Consider the following 13,475-nt stretch of genomic DNA (forward strand, 5'->3'; position numbering starts at 1 on the left):
TCAAGTGAGGAAGGCCCTATCATCTCAAGTCGCTTTGGTCTCCTTTTCTAGTAACGCAACCAGGTGTCTAGCTTATTCTCGGGTTATTTCTTCGCCGAAAAGAGCCTTTACCTCGGGATATGATGCATAACCACCTCCAAGTGACACTTGTGGGGGGTTAATATTGGTGGAACAGTATTCCCAACGGCGTCTTAGTGACTCTCCACAACAGCAGCGACCTAGAGAGCGCAACTGAGCATCATCTCTAATCACCTTTCTTACTCCCGCGAAAGTTAAGGCGTCGATTGCTGTAGTATCATTGTTTTTGGCATCGGATCCTGAATTCTCATGAATAGCTGGTTCTGAATTCTTGTTCGCCCTTCTCCCACCCTGGACGGAGACAAGCGACTTTTTCGCCCCCAGCTGCTATCTTGCCTCGGTTATCTTGTTCATGAGGGCTCTTCCCATTGAATATGGAAGGTGAGAGATTATGGTTAGCGAAGCTCTTGGGGGACTTTCTGGGCGAACGTGAGTATGTTTACTAGTTCGGACAGATCTGGGCAGACTTTGGTGGGGAAAAGCTAGTTATGAATTATCACTCGATCTCCGATTTTCATTTTCTTTTGATATACTTGGTGCATGTATTCGGGTCTGAAATCAACGCTTCTTTTTCCTCTTATGAAGTTTTATCTAACCATTCTTAAATTCCAATCTAGGTCTAACCTATCATGATCACTAGCCTACTCTTCATCTCTTGTCGAATTTTTCCTTAACTCAATCTATATCTCTACCCTAATCCCCGCCATATTTAGTTATCTAACGTACCTCTCACCATACCTACCTGTCACCAAACCCTCTAGTTACGCGGAAGTTGATTCAAGATGTCGATCGCTCCCCTCCTCTCCACATACATTCCAAACACATGTTTCTTCAATTTGTACATCCGGATCTTCAACAGCCGCTTCTGCGGCTTCTCCGGCAACGGTATTCTCCTGCTCTCAATCAGCGCCTTCTCTGCAAGCAGCCTTCTATTCCTACCAACCCCCCACAGCTTCCGGTTATCGTCGCCGTCAAAGAGTGCCTCGTTCTCCCTGATCTTGGCATTTACTGCGTCGATTTCGGCATCGATTGCACACTTGGCGAGGTAGAATTCGTCCTTTGATTGTTCGGCTTCTAAGCATTTGATCCGACTGTCTAAGAAGCCGATGTAGAGGACGTTAAAGAGAGGGGCCATGGTAGCTTCGTGTTAGGTTGCGTTTGTTTTGGGTGTAAGGTGGTGTGGTTGTAGTGTGGATGCTTGGAGTTAATATGTGTGATATCCGAAATACTAGGGGGATGAAGACTCTTTTTAGCATCTTGAAATAATTGTGGTCCTGGTTCGATAGGTATGAAATCCGCGGCATATAATGACCGCTTGATAAAGCCGGTAGTATTCAAACACTGTATGCACCAGGTATGAATATATCTGCTCTGTATCTTGGACCCCCAGACAAAGAATCTACATCACACTCCGCAACAAACTCCATATCCACCCAAAAATTAAGACATCACCATTCCCGCTATGCAAATCTTTCCACAGGATTCTGGACAATTCTCAGTCTTCCGGGAAGGATCCCCGTTCTCACGAAGGAAAGGTGGTTGGTTCCCAACTTGCTTCCAACAGGCTATATATAACCTTCATACATCACCTTATTCCACTCGGCTCGTCGTGTCTGTGGTGGGTTTTGCTTCTATCCCATGCAGCCCCTCAATACCCAGAAACCACTATCGATAGGATTTCCAAGTATCAATCTCTGCTATAATCCCAGGCCGCCGGTACCCTGCTCCTAGCCTCAACCACTACCGCCTCCTTGCACCCCAATCCCGATGATGAAGGTCGCAATATTCGTCTTTCTGACTATGTTCACCGGGCAGTGATATTGCCACAGACCACCTATGCAATATCAGTAATGCGAGAAGACTATATCTAGAAAATATGGAAGGAATTCACAACAAGTTAAATACATATATAAACGCACAAGAGAAAAAAGCGTAATTCCAGAATATTAACTTAAACCTAAGCCTCATCCCGTCCCGCTCCTTGAACTATAGCCAGATTACAGCCCCATACCTAACTGCCATATATAGCATACCTCCAGAAGAGATGCTGAGTTCTTATTGAGTTCACGGCGACCTTGGTTCAATGAATTGCAGATTATCACTCGTTCGAGAATCTACCTAGATACCGCTTATTGAGTGATACACTACACAGGGAAGGCGGCTATCGTCATTTTAAGAGTCTAAGTCCCGGTTTACGTCAATTGTGACTGGTACACGTCAACGATATTAACATAAATACGGTATGCACGTGCTTGCCCTCCGCGGATCCCACCCCATCTCATGTGCTCGTTGAGCATTCAAGAGACCCTCACAGGGCAGCCAACCAGCTGTTTACCGTCTTTGGGTAATTGTTTGCATCGTTTGCTGCTCCTCAAAATCTCATAAACCTTCTAGAAAATACAAGTCGATTGAACCTTACTTCATGAGGTATCACTCGATCAACTCTCCCAATAATTGAAGCATAATGCCTAAATTAGGAGGGAGTAGATAACGAGTTAGGTCCCTAAAAACATTCTTTCACTATGAAGAGCACGGAGGGGAACCTCTGGGGTTCCTCCGAACACGTTTATTTTGTACTGTGCTCTTGAGGACGGTTTGATTATTAAGTTCAAGATAATGTATTGGTTTACTATAGTGGGCGTTTTGGAGCGAAACAGGAGTTCAATGGATTTTTTTTGGACCCTACGTGATTCACGGATAACACAGACTCAGGCTCTGATAGTAAAAACGAAGCTCGAATTGTCATGTTTTCCTCCAATGAATAATACCTCCTATCTCGTAACGCTCGTCTCCTACGCTAGTATCCCAGGTCGTATTTCCTCGCTTTCCTACCTCTCTCTTTGTTCGTAGCGTTTGGAGCGATTCCTTGCGATTCTCTAAGCCTGTACTTGGTCTCGTATTCGAATTCTTCCACTAAGGTAACGGCATTAGGTAGGTCAGCCTCGTCCATCCATTGGTCGAATTCCATGGTCCAACCTTTTCAGCGGACCAAATACTGCTTCTTTTTCTAGCGTCCGACGATGCGACTCTCTAGAATGGTCTCAACCTCTAGACCTGCGGGTCCCCGGCGGTGCCTTCCAAGGGCTCTGTCTATGATGATAGGTGGATGATGATGACTGGGAAGAAACAAAAGAGACGAGACTGTAGAGTACAAGAATAGCTAGTTATGACACGGTTACCACTTGTGACTTGTCCTGACCCGAAGCACTGCCTTAGTTCCGTAACCACTTTGCCTGCGCCACAGCGTTTCCAAAGAACATCTCCTTTCCCTTGCCTAAGCAACACCTAATGCTTGGCAACAAGCAATACCAACTCCTGCTCCACCACCAACGAGGGCGTGGCATTTTGTGAACAACACCTACGACACTGCTACATCTTGACAGATTCGAGCAAGTCTCGCGCCGGAGGCATTGCTGCGGGAATATAATAAAGGCAAGGGTCTCGAGACAAACTTCAGGGGAAACCCTTATTCCCTTCGGCGCGGTCCCTGTGCTCTGCCCCTCCGGCGAGGTAAAAAGGGCTCCACTCTTCCTAGACTCATCCATCTTTGTCAAATATGCCACTCTCACTTCATCTAGCCCTCCGGCACGTCTCAATGCAGAGGTATCTACTCAAGACAACTCGGGTCTCCCTTAACGCGCGAAAAAGAGCCAAGACCATGAAGAACCGAAGATGCTCCACTCCCGAAGCCTATCTGATAGATGGAAACACACCCCGAGGGAAATATTATCGCCTTGCGAATGACTAAGGTTTCTCCTATCAGTTAAGGTAATTCTTTGTGTAGGAGGAATTCACGGTCTTACTCTCTCTGACTCTCGCCACATGGCAGGTTTTATCACGGTTTAATCCAAGGATCTACAAAGACCGGAGGAGATCTTGATGAGGTGGATGGTATTCTGCGAATTATCTCCCCGGGACCTGAAAATTGCGAAACCAGTCAATATCACTCCAATCAATATGTAAGAGACATACTCACCCTAGTTAGGGGTAAAGGGAGAACTAGCTATCACTGGTAATGTAGTTTGCCTGAGAAATTAAAGCATTGCGAGGGCTCTGAAGGTCTGGACTGAGGATACGCGTCAGGTTTATCACTCCTGGCTTCTGAGAGATAGAGGATCCGTCCGTTTGCAACTAATTGTTCTGATGGTGAAGAGAGGATTTGGGGGAGGTTTATGGTTGTATTTATACTCGGATGTTGAAGCGATGCATGAGGTATTATACATGTATGTGGCCTATAAATGTACACAGTATGTTGAATTGAACACTTGGTTCAATGCCTTTACATGTTCGTAGGAGGTGAGGGTTACATGTAGTTGTGTGCTGAAAGGAGCAGCGTAGCCCAGTACCGCCGTACAGTTAAACATTCTGTTCTATTCGGCTATCGACTCTACTTCGGGAATGGACTCGCAGAACTTAAAGAAAATGGGACCAGAGATTTAACTATTCTATAACTCCTGAGGCTTTTGACATCCTCATAGTACCATAGGTATACACTCTCATCGCCCTAACTACACACACGACGGCTCTGCTCAAAATCACCTTATCACTCGTGAAAAAACGTATGAGCAATGATCTCTGTCCCTTTTTCAATTGGTACACAAAAACACGTAATGTGGGCAAGAGGTTTATATATTCAACCCTATCTGCATTGCCACAAAGCTCTGGAAGCGTTTTGTACTGCTCCCTAGAATATTGTATAGTGTAGTGATAATTGTACAAAACCATATTCCCTAGGCTTTCCCTAAACAGATCAAGTCCAGCGTAAACTGAGTTGAGCTTCAACCCTATACGTCTGATGCAAACAAGGGAAAGAAAAAGAGAAATCAACAATACAAAACTAGTTGTGCAATAGCCTAAAGGCTTTATTAATCATCCGTAATAAGGTTGTTTTGGGAGCCTCGGATTATCAATCGGCACTCCGGGTACCTCAAGCCTTGTGTGGTTGGCCCAATATCCCCCGGTATGAGGGTTTATCTCACCTACAATCAGTTTTACCAAGACTTTTTGCTTCTCAGTGAGCATTGCCAGTTTGTTCTCAAGGAGGGTTAATAGAGCCTTCACATCAGCACTGTTTTCCTCCAGTGATGAATATACTCTTTTGGCACCTTTACTGACATACGCATTCTCGCGAAACTTTGACATAGTGATCTCGCCGTCAAACACCTGTCTTACCAAAGATTTCAGAAGACGGTCGTTCACCTTGATATTCTCATATATTTCGTCCATGTCCTTAAGGTATTCATTCAGTGCTTCGTCTGAATACAGCGGCATAGGAGGAGGAGTATCCTCTTCTTCCGAATCACATGAAGAGGTATTCGATGGTATCGATGATTCTCCCCCGGGTGAATCCGCAGAGGGTATCAAGATACTTGGAAATTCACCCCCCTCCCCACCAGTTGGCGCTATCGTAGAGTTTCCGTCCGTAGAAGCGGGTGGATCATTCTCGCTTGAATCACCACCTGTCCCATCTACCTGAGGGGTTTCTCTCAGTCCTTCGTCTACAGAGTCAAATAGAGGAGAATCGTCATTCCCTTGATAGACTTGGGCTTTGTCATAACCGCCCAATCCGCGGAGCCATAGCTCTGACTGGCAGGAAAAGGTATCTATAGGTACATGTTAGCAGAAATCTTCATCCTTGTTACTATGCCCTACTGTCCCACCTAAGATATTCGCAAACCTTTTAGGCCTTTTTTGATCGGGATAGCTTTGTGCTGGACTGACTTGGGTTTCAGATAGCGTGGATGGCTCGTGGTGGTGGTCCCTATACCACAGCGTCCCGCCTACGATGTTTTCGAATGGCTGGAGTCTTTCCTCGGACGATGATCGTTGTAGTTGGCTTTCCGACTCTTCCAACGGCTCAAAAGGCTCACCGTGATCTCCGCCGCACAAAACCGTCCCACCTATGATATTCTCACGTCCATGAGATTCTTCTTTAAGAGCACAGCTTTCTACTTGATTGACTGGTTGCATCAGCAATGTACCAGCACTCGATACCTCTGCGCGCCCGTATTTCCTCAACTCCTTCTCAAGCAGTGTTTTTAGCAGACATTCGACGCTAAACTTGTCTAAATTATTTAGAGAAACACGCGGTGATATCACACCACCTTCTCTAGATAGTTTTGCATCTTGGTGTTCATTCTGTTCTGTAACTGTGGTTTGCGGTGAGACTGTTAAGTTCGAATGAATGTCTGATATTCCCCCATTACCAAGCCCCACTGTACTTTTTTCCACTGTTGAGGAAGTTGAGGTCGTAATTTGATTTGTTTCCAGTATGTTAGGCTTATACTCGCCGCGAAGTTCTTTCTCCACAATATCCTTGTCGGCTCCCCTATTCTGAGGGGGGCCGGGGATGGGGATTTCATGTCCACGCCTATCAGGTTTCTGACCCGAAGCCTTTTTCACTGATGCATCGTACAAGCTGTTGCCCCAACTCTCCATCCCCTTGATCATCCATTCTTTCTTCGGTGTATCGAGTATTATTGATGCGGCGTATTCATCCCACCTCTTTTCGCACTCGAGAGGACTTCTAACTTCTTCCAACCCTGGTAGCTCTGAAACTCCTGCGGGGCATGTATCGGCCACCACCTCCATCGAATGAGGGATTGTTACAGAAGCCTCAGGAAGATGCACACCAAATTCATGGTCTAGAGGAGATTTCAAGGATGCTCCGGTTCCGCCGTTGGTAACTCCATTTACTTTTGTCGGAAGTAATAGCTGTGAGATTGAAAATTTATGGGGTCTCACCTCGAGGTCAAAGCTTCCTCTAACATCTCGAGTCTTTGGTGGAACTAGACCGATTTTATGATATAGGTCGCCCCCACCAGGAAAATCGTGTGCCGCATCTGGCTCCCTAACTTCATCTTTGCCAGCCAGGTCCAAAACTTTGAGATCACTCGGGGCACCTGGCATTATTGGTACTGGCTCTGCCCTTAAGCTTTGGAGCGCAGGGACATCTGCATGACTTTGCGGGAATCCTGCTGGTCTTGTTGTGATATTGCATCGTTAGCAGATGTAGGGAACGAATATTTCTGCTTTGACTTCATTTAGAATAATTATGCTTACAAGATGTTAATTTCATCTACAGCACACGCCTTTTGGCCATCCAATTCCGAAAGAAGTTTCTGGATCGGGGCTGATAGTGATTCCTTTTCTGATACAATTGATGGTGATGTGCTCCGTGTATCTAAACCCATGTTGTGCGAATAATTCGAAAGAAAATATCGATGAAGTAATGTGTGAGATGTGATATGATGATTATGAATAAAGCTCGTTTACGGTAAGGTCCCTATTCTTATACTTCAAATCGGATTTTACTGATACGTGTTTTCGCTCGGTTCGGAGGTGTCCTTGATCTGTCAGAAAGGTCAATACTCACCACATGTGTAACTTTAATCACAAGGTGTCATTCTACCAGTGCAGAGCGTGCTCAAACCGTGGTTGCGCCCCGGTAATCGAGTTGGTATGTGGAGCACCGACCTGTCCGGATGAGAAAGGACCGACGCGATATTGTTGAGCTATCGTAAATCCTGTAGGCTCAATTGCACCCTTCTCGCATTTGGTTAATTGCATGCCCTTCGCAGGAAAAATCGTTAGCGTGGTCGCTTTCCCCGCAACAGATGTCCCTAGATCGAGTCCTAAAGTGCAATCTACTTGTTTCAAGCGGCTCCTGTGTGGAACCGCCTTAGCTTCAACCAAACAGGGTTCTAGTTCATTATGAACTTCGTCGGCCAGATGGTCTTGCTACGATAACATCTCTCCGACTCTCCGCGAGAGGGTGCGCGTCGGGGGCCTCTCTAGTTCTGCTTATGTCGGATATTCTCGAAGATATTGTAAGAGGGCGTGCCCTCGGCGGTTCCTTATTTCCAGAAGGGCTCTAACTAGAGTGTGTTACGATCGCCAGATATAGGATGGTACAATGGTGTGTTGGTTGATGAGAAGTGTGAACACAGGTGGTCTCGGGCTGGTGATTTTCTGGTGATTTGGTGGAAGGTGCGGGCTTTTCCGGGTCCGGGACGGTGAACTTGGCGCCTTCTTAGATTAGCCGATTATAGAGTTGGTGAATAGTCACCTCTGGTAAAGCGGTTCATGAACTTTTGACGGTGCCTGTCGACTTTAGTTGAGCTATTTGCCAGTGAACCAGATTCGTCATTTTCCAGACAGACTATGGATCACTCTTATACCCTTTTTAAAATACAAATATGTCTCTGGGGCTGAGACCAAGCCTCTCATAACAAAAACTTGTTGTGGAAAACTGTGCTGTTTGGAAGAAAATTGAGCTTGCGCCTGCATTTTGCTGGTGTAAATGATCAGTTTTGGCCCTGCTTCCGAACACATCTTAATACACATAACTTATACTAACACGCACCCTCGCGTCTGTTTAATACGGTGAGGTTTAAGAACTCCAAAACTGAAAGTCCAGCCCTTCTGCGTCATTTCTTCCCGCTAGTGATATTATACCTCCAGATCAAGCTGCGTTCCCTGGCGAGATCATTTATTATCACTCGGTCATCTCATATCACTCGGGCATATAATATCACTCGGGGTTTATATCACACAGTGTAGTTCATTTAATTCAATACGGGGTGATAGCTAAGAATATATACATGTATCCAAAACGAGACCTTTATTGAATCCGGATACCTTCCCCGCATTTGAACTGTTTCATGTTCGATAGCTTTGGCCATTGGTTGAGAAAGTAACAAAAAGTAGAAATCAGCAAGCACCTACAGGCCCAAGTTACGAGAAATTATGGATGTAGTTTAAAATTACGCCCTAAAATTTAATATTTTGTGGGTTTATTATAACTAACGCCTGAATGAAAAGGGTAAAGATGGGCAGCTGGGTAACCCCCTCCACTCCAGTTGTGGGTGAACAGGTGGAGATGCCCCATGAAACAATTCCAATTCTAAGACGAAACATTTGTCAAAAATCCCTCCCAATCTTGAAAAGGGCGATAACAAACTCGAAAAAGCTCACCTATTCCTGCCCTTCTCTCCAAACCCTCATCTGAGTCGAGGGCAACAATTTCTGGGAAGAGAGATCGCTGTTTGTTTCCGCGAACGAAAATTTTTCACCCAACGTGCAACATTAGCCACCCTTATCGGAAACGTTTAACGCTACTCACCACTTACTCATCGCCCGCCTGCGGAGTTTAGGGGGGCTCTCTACCCTCTCTCTCTCCCTCCCTCCTCCCCTCCTCCACTTTTTCCGTTAATCCTTCTCTCCTCTCCCTCTAGATCTCTTCCTCTCTCCCTCTATCTCTCCTCCTCTTAACTCTCCTTCTCCCCACCCCCCACCCCCCCCTCCCCTCCTTTCTCGTCCGAATCCTTCCTCCCCATCTGATAAAGAAAGATCCGAACCCCAGAATTCGCTATACACACTGAACGTTATTCAATTCCCTGTTGTCCAAATCAATTTCGAATCTCGAACCCGGTCTGGTGAGTACTCCATTAAACCGCAACTTCTAACCCCCTCTCCGTATGATCATCCAAACTCATTCTTTGGTAGAAGGCTGTGCTATCTGTGCTGCCCCCTTGCCTAAATAGGTGTGTGTCCAGAGGAGATTCGTTCTGTATGTTTGCCTTCGAAAGACTCCACCGTTCTTCCCAACCCGCTCACATTAATAATGTTTTTCGTCACGCAAGCCCATCCGAAAGATCATTTCCCCAGCCTGTAAGTACCCTCTTCTGCACTAAAACAGGCGATGTTGTTTTGGCTAACTAATATATGTTCAGTTGCTGCAAAGAACATCTCGCACAAGTTCTAGATACTTTCATTACTTCTGGCCTGGCTCTTTATAGAATTCCTAAACACTATCAGTAAGTTCTTAGCTAAACGTGTATATCCAACAACTTCAACCCCTGTTCTAAGTGTATGTATACTTACGTTTCTTTCTAGAGTAACACTGGTGATACTTCTTTGGCTGAAAGGAATCTCTTCACTATTGAACTCGTGAAGAATTTTAGTGGGTACCCATCTCTCTTCTGCATTAACCTTTGCTGTTTCGTCTAGACTAATCTCTCCGTTGGTAGGAAGGAGAACGTTCAAGTGCTCGAGATCGAAATTATCGCACGTGATCTTTGCAACCCCCTGAGAAGCTTTCCAAAGGTCGACGGGTTAGGTAACTATATTTGTTTGAAATCCCGCTGCTGCACTAGCTCTGTACTAATAACTTCTCAGGAACCTTTCCAACTTTATTGTCGTGCCTCTGTTCGGGTTGTAGGATTTGTCAGCAACGCTATACATGTAAGTATCGACCTCCCTACCGATAATTTGTATGTTGAAAAATACTAACCTCTCCTATTAGCATTCGCGACATCGTGCTCTCCCGGGAGTCCGACATTCTCATCACTGCACCTTTCTCTTTGTATAAGTAGGATACAAAGTGAGTTGTTATTCCTTAACCCTGTTACTTATTGATTTTTGAAGACCTCTTGAGCGTATGCTAATACCTGTCGGTCAATTAGAGTTCACATTTAGCGTCAACTAAACATGGCTCAATTCACGGCTACCCCTACCCCTATCGGCGGAGGCATACAAACCGGGCCCTGGCACTACCAATCGCCATTGATTGACTTGTTCGTCTTCCCATTCTTCGCCACAACTTTGTCAAGTAAAACTAACAAGGGATGTTCGAGCTTTAGGAGAGATAGAGGAGCAATTGCGGTTGAAGTTTCTTCTATCAAAGCAGTTGCTAGCTCTGAGGGGTTGCGCCATTATCCCCCCATCATTAAGGCAGACAGTGCTACGCAAGCTGGTATTGAGGGTCCTACTGGTACTACGAACACCGGTCGCACCGGCACCCTTATGCCCGATCGTGGCGGCGTCGGGCAGCGCTGGTCTTCTGCCATCAAGAAGATTTATAAAAAAATCAAGGGATGCAAACCCGTATCCTTCTTTCGTAAGGGTAAAAAGCAAGGGTAGCCAGTGATGTGGGGTATATGCGCGCATGACTAACTAGAGGAGAAAAAAAATACTTGTCTCCAATTTGTGCTCTTAGCAACTGGAACTAATTTTGCTTGCTGGTTAAATATCTTTTATTCGATAGTTTACTGTGACTTGTAGTAATTTGCCCAGCCAGAAGACATTGTTCTTCTACCATAATTCATGCCAATGGTGCCAAACTCACTCCCTGATACCACAATCCATAGTGGTTTCCTTATACCAAGGACAGTTCATGTATTTACACAAGCTTGACCTTCCCCAAGGCCTCCTCCCGCCAAGTTCTCTGATAAGTAGGGCGATTTTGATTAAACACACTCTTGGAACTTCTCAAGAAGTGCATTGATGGTTCTTCTTTCATTTTTCTTCTGGTATTTAACTTCTTTGACCTTCTGTTCTCGTCGTGAAAGTCGCCGTTTATAAATGACCACTCCCTAGCACGATTTCCCTTGTGTATTCCCGGCCCAGCAGACAGCATGTCCCTATCTCTTGGTTCCATCGCCATCATATTTCCCTTTTCTGTCTCATCCAATTTCAACCAATCTTCCTGCATATCACAGGCTGCAGTCTTGCCAGTATCCAACTTCATCACCTCTACTTTTGTTAAGTATAAATTTCCTTCTTTCGATGCAGTTGATTGAGATTCCATCCCGTTATCAATACTGCTAATGTATTCGGTCGCTTTCCGCGCCGAGCTATCTTCGATCGTTCCATTATCCGTTTCATGTTTGCCAATCCCCGGTAGTCGCTGTCCACTGCCATACGTAATTCGAGCGAGCGACTCAATCAAACTGTCCTGTTTTATAACGTTCAGTTAATAGAGTCTGAGAGTGATGAAGGATTTGTAGGAGCAGTCACATACCATTTCTCTTTCCTCACTTTCGGTTGATAAACCACGGCAGAGGGCCATTAAATCACGAGTTTTACTAATTCTGTTCATGATGACGGCGGTTGACTGAACCGAAGTGTGTTGATGGTACTAAGTGGGGCCACTTTGCTGATATGCAATGTTGTTCTTATTGTTGTTATAACAAATATTAGTACTGAGTTTAGGGGCTGATTCTGGAGGTCGGAGGAGAGAGATTAGCAATGAAGTAGAGGGGATCATGAGACGACACCCATTTATACCGAAGAAAGAAACCTCTCACAGATGTCTAAGGCCAGCTATTGTAATTTCAATCCGTACGCCCGGAAGCCAGCTTGTCTTTCAGGGCCTGAGTGATGCTCTAAGGGTTAACCTCACCGGTACCTCCACGTAGAGGTGAGGACAACATATGACCCCACAGCTAAAACCTCTTCGAATACGAAGGGAAAGGGGTATGCAAATCCCGTTCTTGATGTAATTCATAAGATTATGAGGCGGGTGTATGATGTTGAATATGGTGGCTTCGTCACAGATTATCACTCGCTTCCCCCCGTTTTCTCACTTCCGGCCAAATTATTCTCCTCTCCCGAATCATTTTGCAAAATAAGCAAAGAGTTCCTCACCACACCACCTTCTTGGGTATAGAACGCACTCCGCTGAATGACACAGATATGCTCCGCAGAACGCCCCCCATAATACACCTCTCAAATCCTTCTTCCAAATATCGATTCTCAAGATGTGGCCTAGGAGCTCGACGGGGAGAAATATATAGCCGGGTTTGGTCGTGACGGATCTATGTATAATCTCATGTGGTCCATGTGGACGAGTGTCCTTGCGTCTTTGCCTCGCGAGAATGTCCTCGATGACATTCAAGGATAATGGTCCAAAAGGGATCTCGAGGACACTAATCTCTCCTCGAGAACCCCGAGGACACTTATTAGCATCGACAGCAGCGGTAATGAATTTTGAGCACGGCCAAGGATAAAGGCCAACAAAGACGAGGAACCTCGACGACACCGTCAAACCTCGCCTTGTGGACCACACTGGTATAATCCTACAGGAACAGGTGCCAATGGAGAATAAGTCAGCCAAGTTAGTCAAAAAAAAAAAACATGCTCCACAGGTACCTTGTTTATGCAGTATTTCAGGACTTGATTGGTAAAGTGTAATTCCATGCTAGAAGCATGTATTTACATCTTACACCCGCCAACTAGATATTCCAAATGATAGGGCTTAGATGAAAATCTAATTTTATTTTTCGCTTAGCTAGCTGCATTGTTTTTAGTTTCGGGAGAGCGTTGGCATTCACTGCCCCTCCAAAACCAGTTCATTCAGTGATGTGGCATGTGCATTACCTTGAATGTGGTTCAAGTTCAATAGAATCTACTAATTGTTAATGAGATTAGCTAATAGTAGTTTCGCTGAATGCAGTACCCTTGCCAGTCCTTAGTTCGTCGAAAACGGTTAGCCGATCGTCCAAGACATCCGTGCGCAATTATTTGCAGGGCACGTGCCCTCCTTCACAACGACATCCGGCTTCGGAGATTCAAAGATTTATTTACTGGCAGATTTCCAGATACGTAGAGCAGAG

At 45.4% G+C, this 13,475-nt stretch overlaps 4 protein-coding genes across 4 annotated transcripts; 1 reads left to right on the forward strand and 3 right to left on the reverse strand.

Annotated features, from left to right (window-relative positions):
* Positions 1 to 835: 835 nt before the first annotated feature.
* Positions 836 to 1,213, reverse strand: LAJ45_01003 (uncharacterized protein; the record flags this gene model as incomplete). Its single annotated transcript, XM_046110602.1, has 1 exon — positions 836 to 1,213. The coding sequence occupies one exon, from the start codon at positions 1,211 to 1,213 to the stop codon at positions 836 to 838; it is 378 nt and encodes a 125-aa protein (XP_045975780.1).
* Positions 1,214 to 4,947: 3,734 nt separating this feature from the next.
* On the reverse strand, positions 4,948 to 7,271 carry LAJ45_01004 (uncharacterized protein; the record flags this gene model as incomplete). The annotated part of the gene is made up of 3 exons (XM_046110603.1): positions 4,948 to 5,681; positions 5,739 to 7,060; positions 7,141 to 7,271. 3 exons carry the CDS (start codon positions 7,269 to 7,271, stop codon positions 4,948 to 4,950), a joined length of 2,187 nt encoding a protein of 728 aa, XP_045975781.1.
* Positions 7,272 to 10,569: 3,298 nt separating this feature from the next.
* On the forward strand, positions 10,570 to 11,001 carry LAJ45_01005 (uncharacterized protein; the record flags this gene model as incomplete). The annotated part of the gene is made up of 1 exon (XM_046110604.1): positions 10,570 to 11,001. The coding sequence occupies one exon, from the start codon at positions 10,570 to 10,572 to the stop codon at positions 10,999 to 11,001; it is 432 nt and encodes a 143-aa protein (XP_045975782.1).
* Positions 11,002 to 11,260: 259 nt separating this feature from the next.
* LAJ45_01006 (uncharacterized protein) lies at positions 11,261 to 11,959 on the reverse strand (the record flags this gene model as incomplete). The annotated part of the gene is made up of 2 exons (XM_046110605.1): positions 11,261 to 11,815; positions 11,882 to 11,959. 2 exons carry the CDS (start codon positions 11,957 to 11,959, stop codon positions 11,261 to 11,263), a joined length of 633 nt encoding a protein of 210 aa, XP_045975783.1.
* Positions 11,960 to 13,475: the final 1,516 nt, after the last annotated feature.

This window comes from Morchella importuna, assembly GCF_003444635.1.
Source record: "Morchella importuna strain M04M26 chromosome Unknown Morimp01GS002, whole genome shotgun sequence".
Lineage (NCBI taxonomy): Eukaryota > Fungi > Ascomycota > Pezizomycetes > Pezizales > Morchellaceae > Morchella > Morchella importuna.